Source organism: Xiphophorus couchianus, chromosome 12 (assembly GCF_001444195.1).
Source record: "Xiphophorus couchianus chromosome 12, X_couchianus-1.0, whole genome shotgun sequence".
In the NCBI taxonomy this organism is placed as follows: Eukaryota; Metazoa; Chordata; class Actinopteri; order Cyprinodontiformes; family Poeciliidae; genus Xiphophorus; species Xiphophorus couchianus.
Window position 1 is genome coordinate 17,175,759 of NC_040239.1, and position 15,016 is coordinate 17,190,774.

At 38.5% G+C, this 15,016-nt stretch overlaps 1 protein-coding gene and 1 non-coding gene across 4 annotated transcripts in view; one reads left to right on the forward strand and one right to left on the reverse strand.

The window, feature by feature from the left end:
- Positions 1-52: 52 nt before the first annotated feature.
- trnak-uuu (transfer RNA lysine (anticodon UUU)) lies at positions 53-125 on the forward strand. The gene has a single exon. It is a non-coding gene; the product is annotated as a tRNA-Lys (tRNA).
- A 2,787-nt stretch (positions 126-2,912) lies between these two features.
- sgsm1a (small G protein signaling modulator 1a) overlaps positions 2,913-15,016 on the reverse strand; it is a 29,066-nt gene continuing 16,962 nt past the window's right edge. Inside the window, exons 12-25 of one of the 3 annotated variants that reach the window (XM_028034557.1) lie at positions 14,129-14,264; positions 13,092-13,209; positions 11,953-12,017; positions 11,719-11,864; positions 11,140-11,268; positions 10,871-11,053; positions 9,884-9,955; positions 7,601-8,608; positions 7,284-7,408; positions 6,498-6,580; positions 6,273-6,382; positions 6,070-6,166; positions 5,601-5,768; positions 2,913-3,580 (exon numbers count right to left, since the gene is read on the reverse strand). In XM_028034557.1, the coding sequence (XP_027890358.1) occupies positions 3,492-3,580; positions 5,601-5,768; positions 6,070-6,166; positions 6,273-6,382; positions 6,498-6,580; positions 7,284-7,408; positions 7,601-8,608; positions 9,884-9,955; positions 10,871-11,053; positions 11,140-11,268; positions 11,719-11,864; positions 11,953-12,017; positions 13,092-13,209; positions 14,129-14,264 (2,529 nt within the window). In that variant the 3' untranslated portion in view covers positions 2,913-3,491. Of the gene's footprint in view, positions 3,581-5,600; positions 5,769-6,069; positions 6,167-6,272; positions 6,383-6,497; positions 6,581-7,283; positions 7,409-7,600; positions 8,609-9,883; positions 9,956-10,870; positions 11,054-11,139; positions 11,269-11,718; positions 11,865-11,952; positions 12,018-13,091; positions 13,222-14,128; positions 14,265-15,016 lie in introns of all 3 variants that reach the window. The other 2 variants (XM_028034558.1, XM_028034556.1) reach the window with 2 other exon arrangements.

The following is a 15,016-nucleotide window of genomic DNA, read 5'->3' on the forward strand; positions in this document are numbered from 1 at the left end:
CCTGGTCGATAGGATTTTGAAATCCAGTGACGACTTAACATTGACTAAGAGTGCCCGGATAGCTCAGTCGGTAGAGCATCAGACTTTTAATCTGAGGGTCCAGGGTTCAAGTCCCTGTTCGGGCGAGTTTTTTCTGTTTTAAGGTAGAAACTGTTAAATGGTTTGTTATTTATTGTCCAAGAACAAATGATGACGGTGAGACATCGTTTCTTACCACTTACACTGCAAGAATTGTAAGAAACCGTTTCTTACAATTTATATTTCCAGCAGCTGCATCAAGCTCCAGCTCTGGAGGGCCCCGGCATTCTGCAACTTTTTGATGCCTGCTTGGTTTAACACGCTTGATTAAAATATTTAGATAATTAGCAGGACTCCTACGGAAGAGGATTAGGGCCACTGAAAAAAAAAAAAAATTCTTTAATTATTTAATCTCAGAATTACATTCTTAATTTAATTCTTTAATTAGATTAAAGAATTTGATTTTATTCTTTAAATTAAATTAAAGAATTAAATTGATCAACACTTTTCTTTGTTATAAAGAAAAGTGAGTTTAAAGTCAGAATTCAGAATTCTGACTTTAATCTCAGAATTCTGACTTTAATCTCAGAATTCTGACTTTAAACTCGGAATTCTGACTTTAATCTCGGAATTCTGACTTTAATCTCGGAATTCTGACTTTAATCTCGGAATTCTGACTTTAAACTCAGAATTCTGACTTTAAACTCAGAATTCTGACTTTAAACTCAGAATTCTCACTTTAATCTCAGAATTCTGACTTTAAACTCAGAATTCTGACTTTAATCTCGGAATTCTGACTTTAAACTCAGAATTCTCACTTTAATCTCAGAATTCTGACTTTAAACTCAGAATTCTGACTTTAATCTCGGAATTCTGACTTTAAACTCAGAATTCTCACTTTAAACTCAGAATTCTGACTTTAATCTCGGAATTCTGACTTTAAACTCAGAATTCTTTTTTTTTTTCAATGGCTCTAATCCTCTTCCGCATGGACTCTGAACTTAACTGCATGCTAAGGAGGCATTGTAACAATTTGAAAGAGGTGTGATGAACCAGGGACACATCTAAAAGTTGCAGGACAAAGCTGAGTATTGGATTTTGACATCTGTTTGAAAAGAATATTTTGGATATTTATTTACCAAAGATCTATGATAGACTAAGAGTAAGAACAATAAACTCCCATCTTATTTTTAAATCAAAAACAGACAGAAACAATAAATATCACTATTAATATGTCTAAACACTATTTCTACAATTTCAAATCGAATTTCTCTTAAGTTTCTAATGTGTTCATTAGGGTATCAATCCATTCATTGTCTATAGGAGCTCATTCTCAACTCATAGTGAGGGTCACTGTGAACAGGTCACCAGTCCATCATAAGGCTTCATATTGACCTTTAAACCAATCGTTCCACTCTATCAAACAACAATTTAAGAATAATAACTTATTCTAAGATACTGAACACCCCTTTAAATGTGTGGACCATTCTTCCCCCTTTAGTTTCAGTTTGAATAAAACATTTAGTAAAACAGACATAACAATGTGATTTGGAAAAATAATTATTCCATTTTTATTTTTTATTATAAGAACATAGACCATTCAATATATATGTGTGTATATATATGTTAAGTGCTATTTAATCTGATTGTTTTATAGTGCACATTTAAAATTGGCCACAAAATAAAAATATCAGCTTTACAAACAAAGCAGCATCCAGAAAAGAAAACTAGCTGACTAAATAAGTACTTTGGCTTTAGAATGTTACAATAAATAAATAAAAAGTTCCTCTGAAAGCACTTGGAATCCACAAAGAAGTACTAGTAATAAATGCGAAGAAACCTACTACATTCATGAAACAACAACAAGTGTCTGACGTTTTAGGCTATGTATGACAGGCATTGACTTGCATGAACCATTAGGAACTGGAATATAAATATGTCAAAAATTATGTAATTGCTACTCATATCAACAAAGCAATTGTCGTTTTTCGCAGCGATGAACAGCAGTTGTTGCTAGGTTAGGGTGGCTAAATACGGCCGCTGCCTCGTCTGTCTTTTCTGTTTGATGAGGAAATTAAAGTCTGATTGAACAAGCAGGCACCAGACAATGCAAGACAATACAAAAACAAAAGTAAGTAACTCACTCAATTGACAAAATAAGCTGAAGATCACGAAACAATGCAAAACAATTCACAAGGATTGTGAAATTAGGCCCGTCTTTTCATATACACACCTCTGTGTGAATTTCGGACCACACACTCATTAGTCACCGAAGTATCAGGTTATGAGCTCACAACATATTCTGAACACAATTTTCTCTGAGGACACAACAAATACAAAAATAAACAAACTGGCAGAAAACGCAGTTTTAGAACACTTAAGACGCTATATTTTCTGTAACACTGACTTGCAAAAGTACTAATATCCCTTCAACTTCAATCAAATTCAATGCATTTTATTGAGTTTTTAAATGTTAGACCAACATAAAGTCCTGCGTAATTTTGAAATGAAAGAAAATAACGAATAGTGTGGATTTATATTCAGCCTTGCAGAATTTGTAGAACCACATTTTGCAACGTCTTGTGAGCTGCTCAGTATTCTGCTTCATGCTGATTCCTGCAACTCCTATAAAGTTACTCTTGTCTCTGATTTAATGCTCCTCTTGTTAATTTAAGTGGGCGTCACACACATGATCAAAGCTTAGGATATTATTTTATGACAGAATCCTGCTTTAAATTTCTCCACAGCTACTTGTTGTGTTTTTAGGTCTGTTGTGATGCTGCTTATTCACTTTTTATTTGCAATAAACCTTGACAAGTGTCTGATTTTCCTTCCACAACAAAATCATGTGAGACTTTCCATTGGTCCATCAGATAAAATTAAAATAAAATACATTAAAGTTTGCAGTGGAATGCGACAACAATGTTCAGGGGTGTGAATACTTTAGCAAGGTAATTACACAAAGTTTAAAGCAACATGAGACTGACTTTGGAAGGCGATTGTGTTAGATTTCTGGCTACCAGACAGATTCTTAAATTAATTAATGAGGTTAACGTTTAAATGTTTGCATGTAAATAATATTAAAAAAAACATATCTGTAATCTTATTTTGTTAAGGGATGACTTGTAATTAGTTTTTTAAATAGTTGGCTATTAAAATAATTCATAGAGCAGTATCACAATCTATTATTCTCATAAATATAGTCTCTGTTTGAATTCAGCTTTGCGTTTTGGCATGAAATGTGCAACTAGAATGTCTTTATCCTAAAATATTAAGTGCACTCGGATCGACACAGTTCTCATAGTGCTGACAGGACAAACACCACAGAGGATAGTCCATAAGGCTCATAGCAGCAACCTGTGAATGTAAAGACCTTGTGTAGATTGTAGTATATGAACTCATATGCGTTATACTGTTGTGCTACTACAGCCGACTCTTCTTTACATGGAAGGAAAGGAGGACGAAAGCAACAATCACTTGTTTTCTATCAGTATCTGCACTTTGCACACCAGATCTCTGGCCAGGGTCAAAATCTGCTTGATGTTGTGGTGCTCAGCCATCTCTGAAAGACAAAAACGGAGTGGAACATCAAAGCTTTGCATAATTAACCGTATCCAAAGGCTTTTCCCTCATTCTCTCAAGATTTTAGTTGGTTTAATAGAGCAGAGCTTGTTCTGGGTAAATGTTTGGATGAGCGTGTAGTTGGATAGCACACACTGGGATGAATTACACCTATGAGTCACTGTGTAATTACACTGTTGTTGTAATTACACTTTTATCAACACTGTTGATAAAACAAAAGTTTGACTGAAAATCCGATTTTAAACTGAAATACTGCATTTTTCTAAACCAAATTAGGGTAAGGTGCAGTTTTCACGATTTAACCCTAGAAATCAACAGAAAGAGCAACAAACCCAAATATGAATAAATTTTAGCTGCTCAGATAAAAGACATTTAAAAGACTTAGAGAGCCAGAAAATCTACCATCTTGCAAAAGGTAGATTTGTAAAACCAAGGTAGTGATTCTGATTTTCTTTATTTTGGCCAATAATCTGCAGGGAAAATGAGCTAAATAAAAAAAAAACAGAGCAGACCATAATTTTATAACCTCCAATGTTTGCCTGGGAAATGGTTCAACCTCTGCACAAACTTCTCCATGTCTCACAGATTCAAACTGGACCGATGATCTGCTGACTGACGCCTGTTTTCCTGTTTGGTAAATCAACTCAGCTAATCAAACATCATCAGCAGCATCATGTTTTTCGTCAGCAAGCAGAATGGAAGCAAACTGAGCCTCGACAGGATGAGAAATGTGGATGAGACTCTTACATGCGTTGTGAGTCGTCTTACTGTCTAAGCAAATCAATCTAAGCCTCATTTGGATTTACACTGTGAAAAAATATATTTCGATTGTATTTTCATATATAGTTTTTCTATCTTTTTCTTTACTTGCAGTGATATTTTTAGATTATTAGAAAAAATGCATTAGAGAAGAGTAATGTAACAAACAGTTTTCAATGGATAATTTTATAATCCAAACCAACCTGTCCCTATGTGAAAAAAAGTTATTGTTCTCTTTGTTAAATCATGAATTAATGTTTGTTTTAAAAAGCGGAAAATCTAGAAGGTGAATATCCAACAATTCATGAAACAAGCAAAATGAAGCTTCTGGTGTGACCTAGTCAAATTCCTGAATCAAATCTGTGTGAGATGCTACAGCATGATCTTAAACGGGTCGTTTATGTTTCAAAAACCTTCAATGGTGATGAGTTGAAGCAATTTAGCAAAAGTGTGTAAGAGAGTCGAATTTTCTGCATGCCGATGTAAAACTCGTTTATTTTACATGCCAGATGACAGTTAATGTCGCCAAGGGTGGAACAACAACTTATTAGGTTTGTGGAGAAATTACTTCTTCACATGATGCCAGGCTGCTTTTGGCACCATAATTGAAATTGCCACCGAGTACCACCTTTTGTATTTACTAAGGTTGATAACATGAAACACTTAAGAGTGACAAAAAAAACCCAAAAACAAAAACTGAAGAAATCTGTGAGGGGACAAATATGTAACGTGCAGGGAATCGTTTTTGTGCAGGATTAACAGCATGTATCAAGTACAAGCTGTACTGACACAAATAATGTTCCTATAGTAGATGTCTACAGACATCTACTATCTCAAAGCATAGTAATAGTGGAAAAAGGATATCAGGTTTGGGAAGATCAAGGTTTAATTTTTATATTTTTGCAGACTATGATCTTTAGCATTTACTGAAATGATATGTAACAAGTTCGAAGAGCCTGGGGAGAGTCAGCTGACGACTTGGTTCTCAAATAATAAAAGGTTTATTGCTCTGTCCAGGTTGGAAGTAATACTGGCGCTGTACTGGTCTGACTTGATGAAGGAAGACCAAAGCCAAAGAAGCTGAGCTCAAACTTAAACTCTCAAAACCCCAAATTTATTACAAATGTATTTAGTTTTTGGTTTGTTTTCTTTTTCCTACATTTTTGTTACTTTTAACAAAGTTGATTCCACTGCACAGGAGCATGTGTTAAGAACATTAGCTAGAAGGTGACGAGCTTTACCATTGAAGAACTTGATGATGTCTGTGAAGTCCATGTTGTTCTCCAGGATGATGTCCCTGTATACCTCCACCAGAGCAAGGGCAATGAAGAGCACAAAGTGACTTGATGAGGCATACTTGGCGGCCCAAATGGTTTCCCAGACAGCAAACACGTCATCATAAACCAGCTCTGGACAGAAAGCACAAAGAAACAGAGGTTTGGCTCTGAACAAAATGAAAATGTTTGTTCAGAGCTTTATCCATTTCTTTATTCTGTTTACTTGATTAATCTTTTATACTTACGATTGCTCCAATTACTTCTTTTTACTCTACTTGTGTTATTAAATTTGTTTTATTTTTTTTAACCTTTAACTGCACTTGCTCAACTGCAGCAAATATTTGACTGAAAACAGAAAAGGCTCTAATCACTTCTTTGATGCTTCTCTCCTTCTAATAGACGGCGACTCTGTTAGCCTGAGCCGTTACATCACCTCGTTTGAAGTCGAGCAGAAACCAGCGGTAGCAGAAGTAGAAGTGGGTGTAGTCTCCGTTCTGGTGCATGAGCTCAAACAGCTCAGAATCCAGGATCTAAAGCCAGAAGGAAAGAGACAAAAAAACCAAAAAAATAAAACTAGGCGATGATTGGATTCGCTGGCTATTATAGGACTCTATTATAAAACTCTAGCTGCGTCACCTGGATTAGAGAGCGCATGTTCGCAAAGTGAGTATCCATGGCTCCTCCGTGTGGAAAGTTCTGATTCATTCTCTTCATGAGTTTACTGAAACAGCTGAAAGCTTTGGCCTCTGAGAGGAGGACACGGAGAGGGAAAGTGAGCTTGCCAAGTCTTTATTGCAGCTGAGAATATCTCTGTAAAAATACATCAACTAAGTGGGAGCAGGGAGGAGAGTTTTGACTCACCGTCATCAAGAATGACTAAAAGAGGAGCCAGCAGGTCACACATTCCCTGTACGTATCCGATGTCCAGGTGCCTCCAGATGTAGCTGTGAATATGCAGCGTAGAGAGCTGACCTTAACCCCATGTGACTGCTTCTTACTCTGACTCACACTCTCTCTGCAGATTTAGAGGCATTCTGCAGACTACTACTCTGACACTGGAGATAAGAGTTTCAAAACCGATATCCATCATTGAACAAGTCAATGACGTTTGTGGTTGAAAAGCTAATAGCTAGAAATATAAAACTTTTAGACTTTAGGAGAGAGCAAACTTGCAAACTGCATCACATGTTCTCATGGTGCAACCGCAAACTTCAGTCTATGTAATAGTGCAAAATAAAGCAGAGAATAATTGTGAAGGGGAAGGAAAACTGTGCACAGTTTTAAAAATATGTTGGTATCCCGAGTAGCTCCAGTGTGAGTTATTTTCCATGACTCTTGTGTTTTTAACAAGTAACAGTTTCATAAATCTTAAATTATATTATAAAGAATAAAGTCTGAATTTAAAATATCGAACTACACATGTTGAAATGAAAAACTAAATCCTTAAGAGTCTTAAGTTGCCAAGCCATTTTTACTGAACATGCAATACTTATTGGAAAACTTGTTTTCAGCAGAAAAAACTTCCTAAATGGACTATTTTGTTTTTGTCAGTCAGAAAAGTTCAAATGATTGAGCTTCATATGGATGTGAGAAAGCATTGCTGTAATCTATTATTCGATTATGCCCCTGCAGGGGTCGCTGTTTTACCTGCACATGACGTTGCGCAGCTTCTCCAGGTTGGCTGGAGTGAAATACCAGTAATTCCTGTCACACCGCTGGACATCTTTCTCAATGCGGTGCAGATTTAGTGTGTATAAATCCAAAAGCTCTTGCTGTAACAAATATAATTATGACAGTAAATAAAATAAATGTATTATCTGGTTGACTTATAGCGCAATAAATCAGCAGTTATCAAATTATTTCAAGCTGGAGGTTTTTTAAAATGCCCTCCTCAGTGTTTCCTGAACTCAATTTGAGAACCACTGCTGTGAATAAATGTAGACTCGTAAAGATGGTGTGCATACAGAGTAAGGGCTCCCAGTTGCTCCCTGAGAGGTCACTTCATTCTTTGTGTTTTCGTCGGCTGGAAGAGAGTCGAAGGGAGGGTAAAGGCTCTCCATCTCCGGCTCCGACAGGATGGACTCTGTTCCTTCGGGACTGAGCTTTTCTACCTCCTGCTTCAGATCCGCAGGAGTTGCTGAATCCTCAGAGAAGGAAGAAGTCTCACAGTGTCCTCTCCTGCTCCAGGGCGCCATGGAAACCTTGGCCTTGGGGATCGCCTCCATTTCTATGGCTGAAGGAGACTCATCAGACTCAGTCAAAGCCTGGGTCTCGTCTTTCTGAGACGAGCTGTGAACTCCTCCTGATATTGAGGCGCCCAGAATCTGTTCCTCCTCACAATCCTTAAGACTTTTTGATTTTTCTTTATCTTGAGAAAATGTGACGGTTGTGTTTAATTTTTCCATATCTTTAATTGGTGTCACGTTTTTTTCTTTGTGTTTGGAAGCTTCCTCAGTCTTCAGTGGAACATGTTTCTGAGGACTTTCTTTAATGTTCATTTTTGGGTCTTTATCTTCAAAACGTTCTCCTTCCTTTTTCACATTTCCAGACTTTGTGCTGTCCTGTGTTCCAGGATTCCATTTGACGCCTTTGTCCTTCTCTTCACTCGCCACCTGGCTTTCGATTGTCAACGCTTCAGCCTCTCCCACTGCAGCTTTGGCAGAGCTCTGCGACATCGGAGGCGCAGCTGTGGATCTCTGGGACGCATCAGGTGCGGAGCTGTCCTCTGTGCTGAAGGAGCCGTCTGAGAGGCCAGAGGTGATGGAGAAGTTTCGTGAAGAAGGATGCCCAGAGTCGGGAGAGCTTGACTCGTTTTGCACAGCTCCGTTGGGCATCTTCGGCAACTGTTTGGCCTCTTCAGTCTTGGACTCCGACTCTGGCTGGTCCAGCTCCTCTACGGACTCAAACACCTGAAAGAACAAGCCAAAGGGAAGCAGACTACTCCAGGGGAAGGGATGGGAGGATGTGAAGAACTAGTAGGAAGGAGAATGCAAAACATTGGTTCAGAATGTCTAGATTAAATGCATAGTTTAGACATTTACAGTAGGTGCAACAGTTTCTGATAGTGATTTCAAGAAGCCAGACCTTTTTGGGATCTTTTAAAATGGTTTTCTAGGTAAAAAAAAAAAAAAGATTTTTTCGGACTTTCTTTAGTCCTTTTTCACTTATTTTCTCTCCAACGCTTATTGTCAATAATAAAAGCATGTTGCTTAAAATAGAGAAAAGTGGGCAATGAAGATGTTTCAAGGCTAAAAGCCGTCTACAGGATATTAACATCTGATAATCATGTCTCAAAGAAAAGAAAAAAAGCTCTTACTCTGTCACCCTTCAGTTGATCAATTCTTTATTCAGTTAATAGCACATCAGGCATCACCTTGTTGATGGTAAAATATTATCCTATAACAATCAGGAAATTGTAAATTGACTCCCAAAGGACTTCTGCAGCCTTACCAGATAAATACAGAGCAAGCAGCTGGTACACAAATTCATCCATTTTCAGCTCGACTGGTGACAAGACAAAACTCTAACATCTGAATTTTTTCTGATCAGTGACTGCACCATTATGTGATCACTAAGACTGCACTGGAAAAAAAGTGCTGGATTCTACTGGCAACCATTTGTAAATCTCAGGTTTAAAGTAAGGATTCACGTTCTCTAACCAATGCAAAAAGAGAGAAACTATTGTTTTACTGTAACAATGGCTGCTCACGGCAGGCAGACCTAGACAAACTTTACAAAAAGTAAAGCTTGACCACAAAACTGCGATTGGTGCATCGCTGATTTAACACAGTCACATTCACACAAACACGCCGTCACACGTCTTTGGGTTCAGTTTCTTACCCAAAGACATTTAAACATGGAAAAACTCATTGCTTCCCACTAAGAGAATCACTTTTCTCCCCCAGTCACTCTGTTATCTTTGTTATTTTTCACAAATGAACCTAAATATATAAGAAAACCTGTAAATGTCTATATGATCACATGCAATAAAAAACCTAAAAATCCAAGTTGCCCTTTAACATGCAACCACAACACTGGTTCATCTCTCAGTAAATGGGCTCCAGAAATAAACGTTACAGAAATTAAAGTTCCTCCGGAAGAAAAGCTTCATCAAGGACATTTTAAAAGAACACAAAAAGTAGTCTGCCTCTGAGAATGATGATCATTGCAGAATAAATGTAAAGTTTGTATTTAGCTTCTGTGTGAACAGAGTCAACAGAGGAATTGACCGAGTTGGTGTTTTATACCTGTGTGCTGCTGCTGGAATCACTCTGGAGGCGAGCCAGACTCTCCCTGTCTGAGCTGTGAGATGAATGAGACTGGAATAAAGGTCCACAGGAAAAATTGTCATTTCTGTGTTGTTAAAAGCAAAAAAATAAGTGCAGCTAAAGAATGTAAAAAGTATTTTCTTTTCTCTGATGTACAACCCCCCTAGCATGTAAAAGGAGCACTCATTCTTTGTTTGATGTGTATACAAAATAAGTAAAATCATTTAGGTTAAAGGACTTTTGCTGGGGCTTTTTTGCCTCATGAAAAAATATGTAAAGCTCTTAAAGGAATTTTTTTTTTCCCACACTTGAAATCCTAGAATGGGGATTGATTTTCTTTTTACATATCTACAAATTGTAAAAATTTGTACATACAAATTTGTGCTCCTCTACAAAAAGAGGAGCACATTTTCTTTTTGCAAAAAGTGCAACATACTTTGCATGTTTTGAAGGGAGAGTGTTTACTTTAATGTCCATAATCAAGATGTCAGCTCTACAATCTAGATGAAAGTATTTTTGCTTCATGTGCTTATAAAATAATATGCACACCAAAACATAGTGAAAGTTATGTCAAACAAGCCTCTTCACCCTTTGCTAAACAGGTATTTATAAAAAGGAGCATAGTTTTATGTAGCTAATTATTCTCATTAATGATGTGAATAAACATGCTAAAAGTTAAAGTTTAGCTATTTATGAGTCATCTTCAAATATAGCCTTTTATCTGAAGAACTTTTGTTATTATTTACATTTATTACGGTTGTGATTTCCATTTGTACCACAAATAATCAAGCAGGTTATTTACCCCTAAACAAATTGGTTTTAGCTCTGAGTGACTTCCTGTTCACAGATAACATCTACTGGAGTCATATAGCCACAAACGTACAGCAAAACTATAAGCAGGATATAAAAAAATGACCAGCAGCCTTTCTTTTAAACTGTAAATAATGTTTGTTTTTTACTCTTTACCTCGTTGCTCACAGTGGAGTCATGATGGGTCATCCTCTGACTGGAGCTGTCCACGCTCGCCACAGAGGAGCACTTTGCCAAAGCGGCAGCGTGCTGCTCCTTCTCTCGCTCGCGGACAACCTCCTCACATGCCAACCACTCGCTGATGGTTTGCTCGTAGGAAGCCTGCATTTGTTCATCCACCTACGGCCAAAGAGTGAGCAGTCAAGCGTCAGTGGTGTTGGTGCAGAAAACCTCCGAAGAGATAGAGTAACAGAGGAGCAGCTAACCTCCCTCCTGTCCTCCTCTGACGTCCCAAACTGGTAATGACCCAGCAGGAAAGGCCACACCTCTTTACGCAGCGAGGGGTCCACGCCGCCGAAGTAGACCAAGCGGAGCAGCTCCTGCTCTTTGTAGGCCTGACGAAAAGCAGCACAAGCCTTTGATCGACCCAGGGCTTGCCTTTTGATCAGTCCTATTATCTTCTTTATTAAAAATGATAATGATCTCCCACACACGCCTTAATGTGCCAGAACAACACCGGCTGCCTCAGTAATGATCAAAGCTTGCATTCAATTATTCATGACAAAGCAACGTTTTAATGTTTTGAAATGAGCCAGGCTATATTGCTGACCCCTCATAAATTTGATTAATATCTTCATAAACTTCAGAAGTGGTGTTTAGGTGTAATTTACAAGGCCATTAGTCAGGCTTCAGAAAACTGGCAGCGTGAGCCGCATCGCTAGCAGGCTGAGCGGGAGGCAGAGGGAGTGGAAGGAAGAAGCCGAGGTTACATGTGTATGTGTGTATGAGCATGAGGAGAGGCTTCTGTCTGCAGTTAAAATCAAAGCATGTGTCATGGTGCTTACGGTGCAGTCCTTAAGAAATGTCTGCCAAACGTCTGCGGTGAGCCCCCCGGAGGCGTCGCAGGGCGCGTTAGGCGCCACAATGGTGTGGTTGACGAGGGCGGAGAGATGCGTACGCACGGTGGACAGGTGGCGGCAGTACGCCAGCCCTGGTCGAAGAGACGGCTAATCAATTAATCCAACCGCAACAGATGACAGTGAATGTGAGCTGATAACATTCAATACGGCATTTCGTACATCCATAAAACGCCCTGGAGATGATCTGATATTTCATGTTGTCACACAGCAGCTTCAGAGGAGTCCTGTAGAAAGACACAGCACAGATTATTTTACCTAAACTGCAGGACCTTTGCAAAAGTATTCATATCACTTGAAATGATAAATATCTGGTCAAATAATAATATATTTCAGGTGCATTTGATGTGATAGATGGGAAATGATGCAGGGTAAATGAGATGACTGCGCTTACAGCCAGAAGATGTTTGGGGCTGTCTCTTACATTTTTGCTAATTTAGAGACATTTCAGTCTATCATTTTTTATTAAATAGCTCTAACAACCCAATTGGAATAACCTTTGGTCTGGGGCAGCATGATTTTAGGAAAACATCACTTTGCACTAATATCGGTAAATATTGAATTGACCATAAAACCTGCAATCAACCCATACTTCCTCAGTGTTCACTTGCATATTACTGAAATGTAGAGTTTTAATACATGACAACTTAAGTACCATTGCCAACCAAATATTGCATCTAAGCAGTACATTGTGATATTCCATGGTTGATGTAAGATGAATAAATGTAGAGAAAATGGCCTGCTTTACTTGTTTAACCATGTATTATGTCCTTTCCATTCCCCAGTCATGCACTGGTTTGTGTTGGCCTTCCGCAGTAAATTACAAAAATACACTCAAGTTTGTTGTTGTAATGTGAGAAAATGTGAAAATATTCATGGGGTGTAAATATTGTAGCAGAGCACTGCACCCAGCACTCTTCTTCTACAGCACTATCATTAAGCTGCCATTCTGATTTACGTCTTTTTTTATATATATCTTCCATAACACGTCATACACTACAGTATCTCTGATACACAGCTTATTACAGGGTTCAGGCTGACCTTTTGTAAAATGATAAACTATTGTGCTGCCATGCAGCACAAATTTGCAAAGCAGCTCATCTTTTTTTTCTGCCACGGTTATCAGCTAATTTACCCCAAACTCTTCTAATTCCAGTCAGCCAAATGTCACATCATTTTCCTCTGGGTAGTCTTGATGTTCTTGTATCTGTCTTCCATCTCCAGTTTTCTTGGTGTTATTAGAAACGCCACAGGGCCAAACGGGTTCCTGTGTAGATTAATGACTTGTGTTTTTCTCTCACCTCTCATAGTTGCACCCTTTGTGCGCAGCGCCGTCAGAGAAGTTCCCCTTGGAGCAGGAGGAACACGAAGACTTCCTGAGACTAGGCTGCCACAGGGCAGCTCCGTGATCCATCAGATCTGGAGGAGGCACTGCGTGCAAAACCACACACACGCACACAACCTCATTATCACTTTAAAAGAGGCGCACTTCGAAGGCTTTCAGGAGCAATTACATTAGCACAGAGACGATTGTAAACACTACAGAAAACACTTTGGCACAAGCAGAATAATGCAGATCAGCTCCGTGCCGCTTAAAGCACTTCAAAGGATTGTTCATCAGCGATTCATTCCTGCTTGAGTGATGACACAAAAACTTTTATATTACCAGAGATTAATAAAATAAGATTAATTTATATTACCAGAGATTCAATTTGATCATTTGAAAGCATGAAGGCACCACACAGTAGATGTTTGATCATGGGGAAAAAGAAAACATTTTGCAGTTCAAAAGCCAAACTCACAGTTCCTACACACTTTCAAAATCCAAATTCAATACTTTTCAGGCAATTTTAGATTTTTTTAGATGGTTGGATGGATGGATGGACTGTGTAGGAAGCCTGCATATTTGACCAATCAGCCCCCAGCTGTTGTCTGAAAGGTTAACTGCATTGAAATGTGGTTAGGAAGGCACGGCACAAGTGACTTTAATAACGCCGCATATCAACACGATTTGCCAGAGGTGCACTTTAAACCAGAAGGGAATGAGACGTGAGGAATTAAAACGAGGAAAGCTGACAGACAGACTGATGAGCCCATGTGTGACAGTGTTACAGCTGCTTTCTGTGAGTGAGGGGGATTCTCCCTGACAGCTGGAGCACCTCCTGGGTGCAACCAGAGTCCCTGTTCGGGAGTCAGACTGTCCACTCAGTTCAAGGGGAAGAGAAAAAATCAGACGGGGGTGGTGGGAGACAGTCACTGTAACAAACAAGGAGCAACATTTTCATTTCAACGCAAGAATCTCAAATCGGTTTGCCTCTGCAAAAAGGGAGAAACTCACCAAAATCAGACTGGCTGTTTGGAAAGATGATGCGGAAGACGTAGTCAGTGGCTTCGTCCTCCTCCTTGTCAGAAACTGACTCTGTGGACCCAGATCCCAGAGGAACTCTCTTCTTCAGTTTGGGAAACACCTTCCCCTGGAAAAGGATCAAACTGAAGTCAACAACAACGGAACACTTTTTGAAACCTGATGAGTTAGTGAGTTTTTTTTTTAATCACATTTCAATTATTTAGATTAACAAAATTTTATTATTATACAAAGATAGACAGAAAAACAAAACAAAAAAAACGCAGATACCAAGTGACGACTTCACCAATTTTAGGAAATAGGCTTTCCAAGCCACCTTGGCCCTATGTGAATAAGTAATTAACTCCTAAAACTAATAACTGGTACCCATAACTAATAACTGGCTGCAGCAGCAGCCAATTGACAATGAGAGCTTTACATAGAGGTAGATGCATATTTTCACGCTTATCTCTGCAGAATTGTTTGAATACAAATAAATTGGAAGGTTTTAGAGTGCTAACATTCAATCAGATACAGATTTCCAGACTTTGACTAGGCCTTTCATAACTGAACTTGCTGGTGTGCTTCATTTGATCATTTGGCAGCTGTCTAACCCTAGAATGCTCCAGCTTGATCTCACAAACTGGTCGTTCTTCTTCAAGATTCTTTGGTAGCGAGCAGAACGTAAAAGCAGTCTCATACATTATTTTCTAACCGCCACCACGTTTGACTATTAGTGTGTTGTTGCTGTCCTGAAATGTTATTTAATGCCAGATTTAACAGGAAAGATGTACAACATTTTAAAACCTTAGCTTTTGTCTCTCAGGCCATAAAATATTTTCCCAAAGGTTTTGATCATTAAGGTATGTTTTTTGACAAATA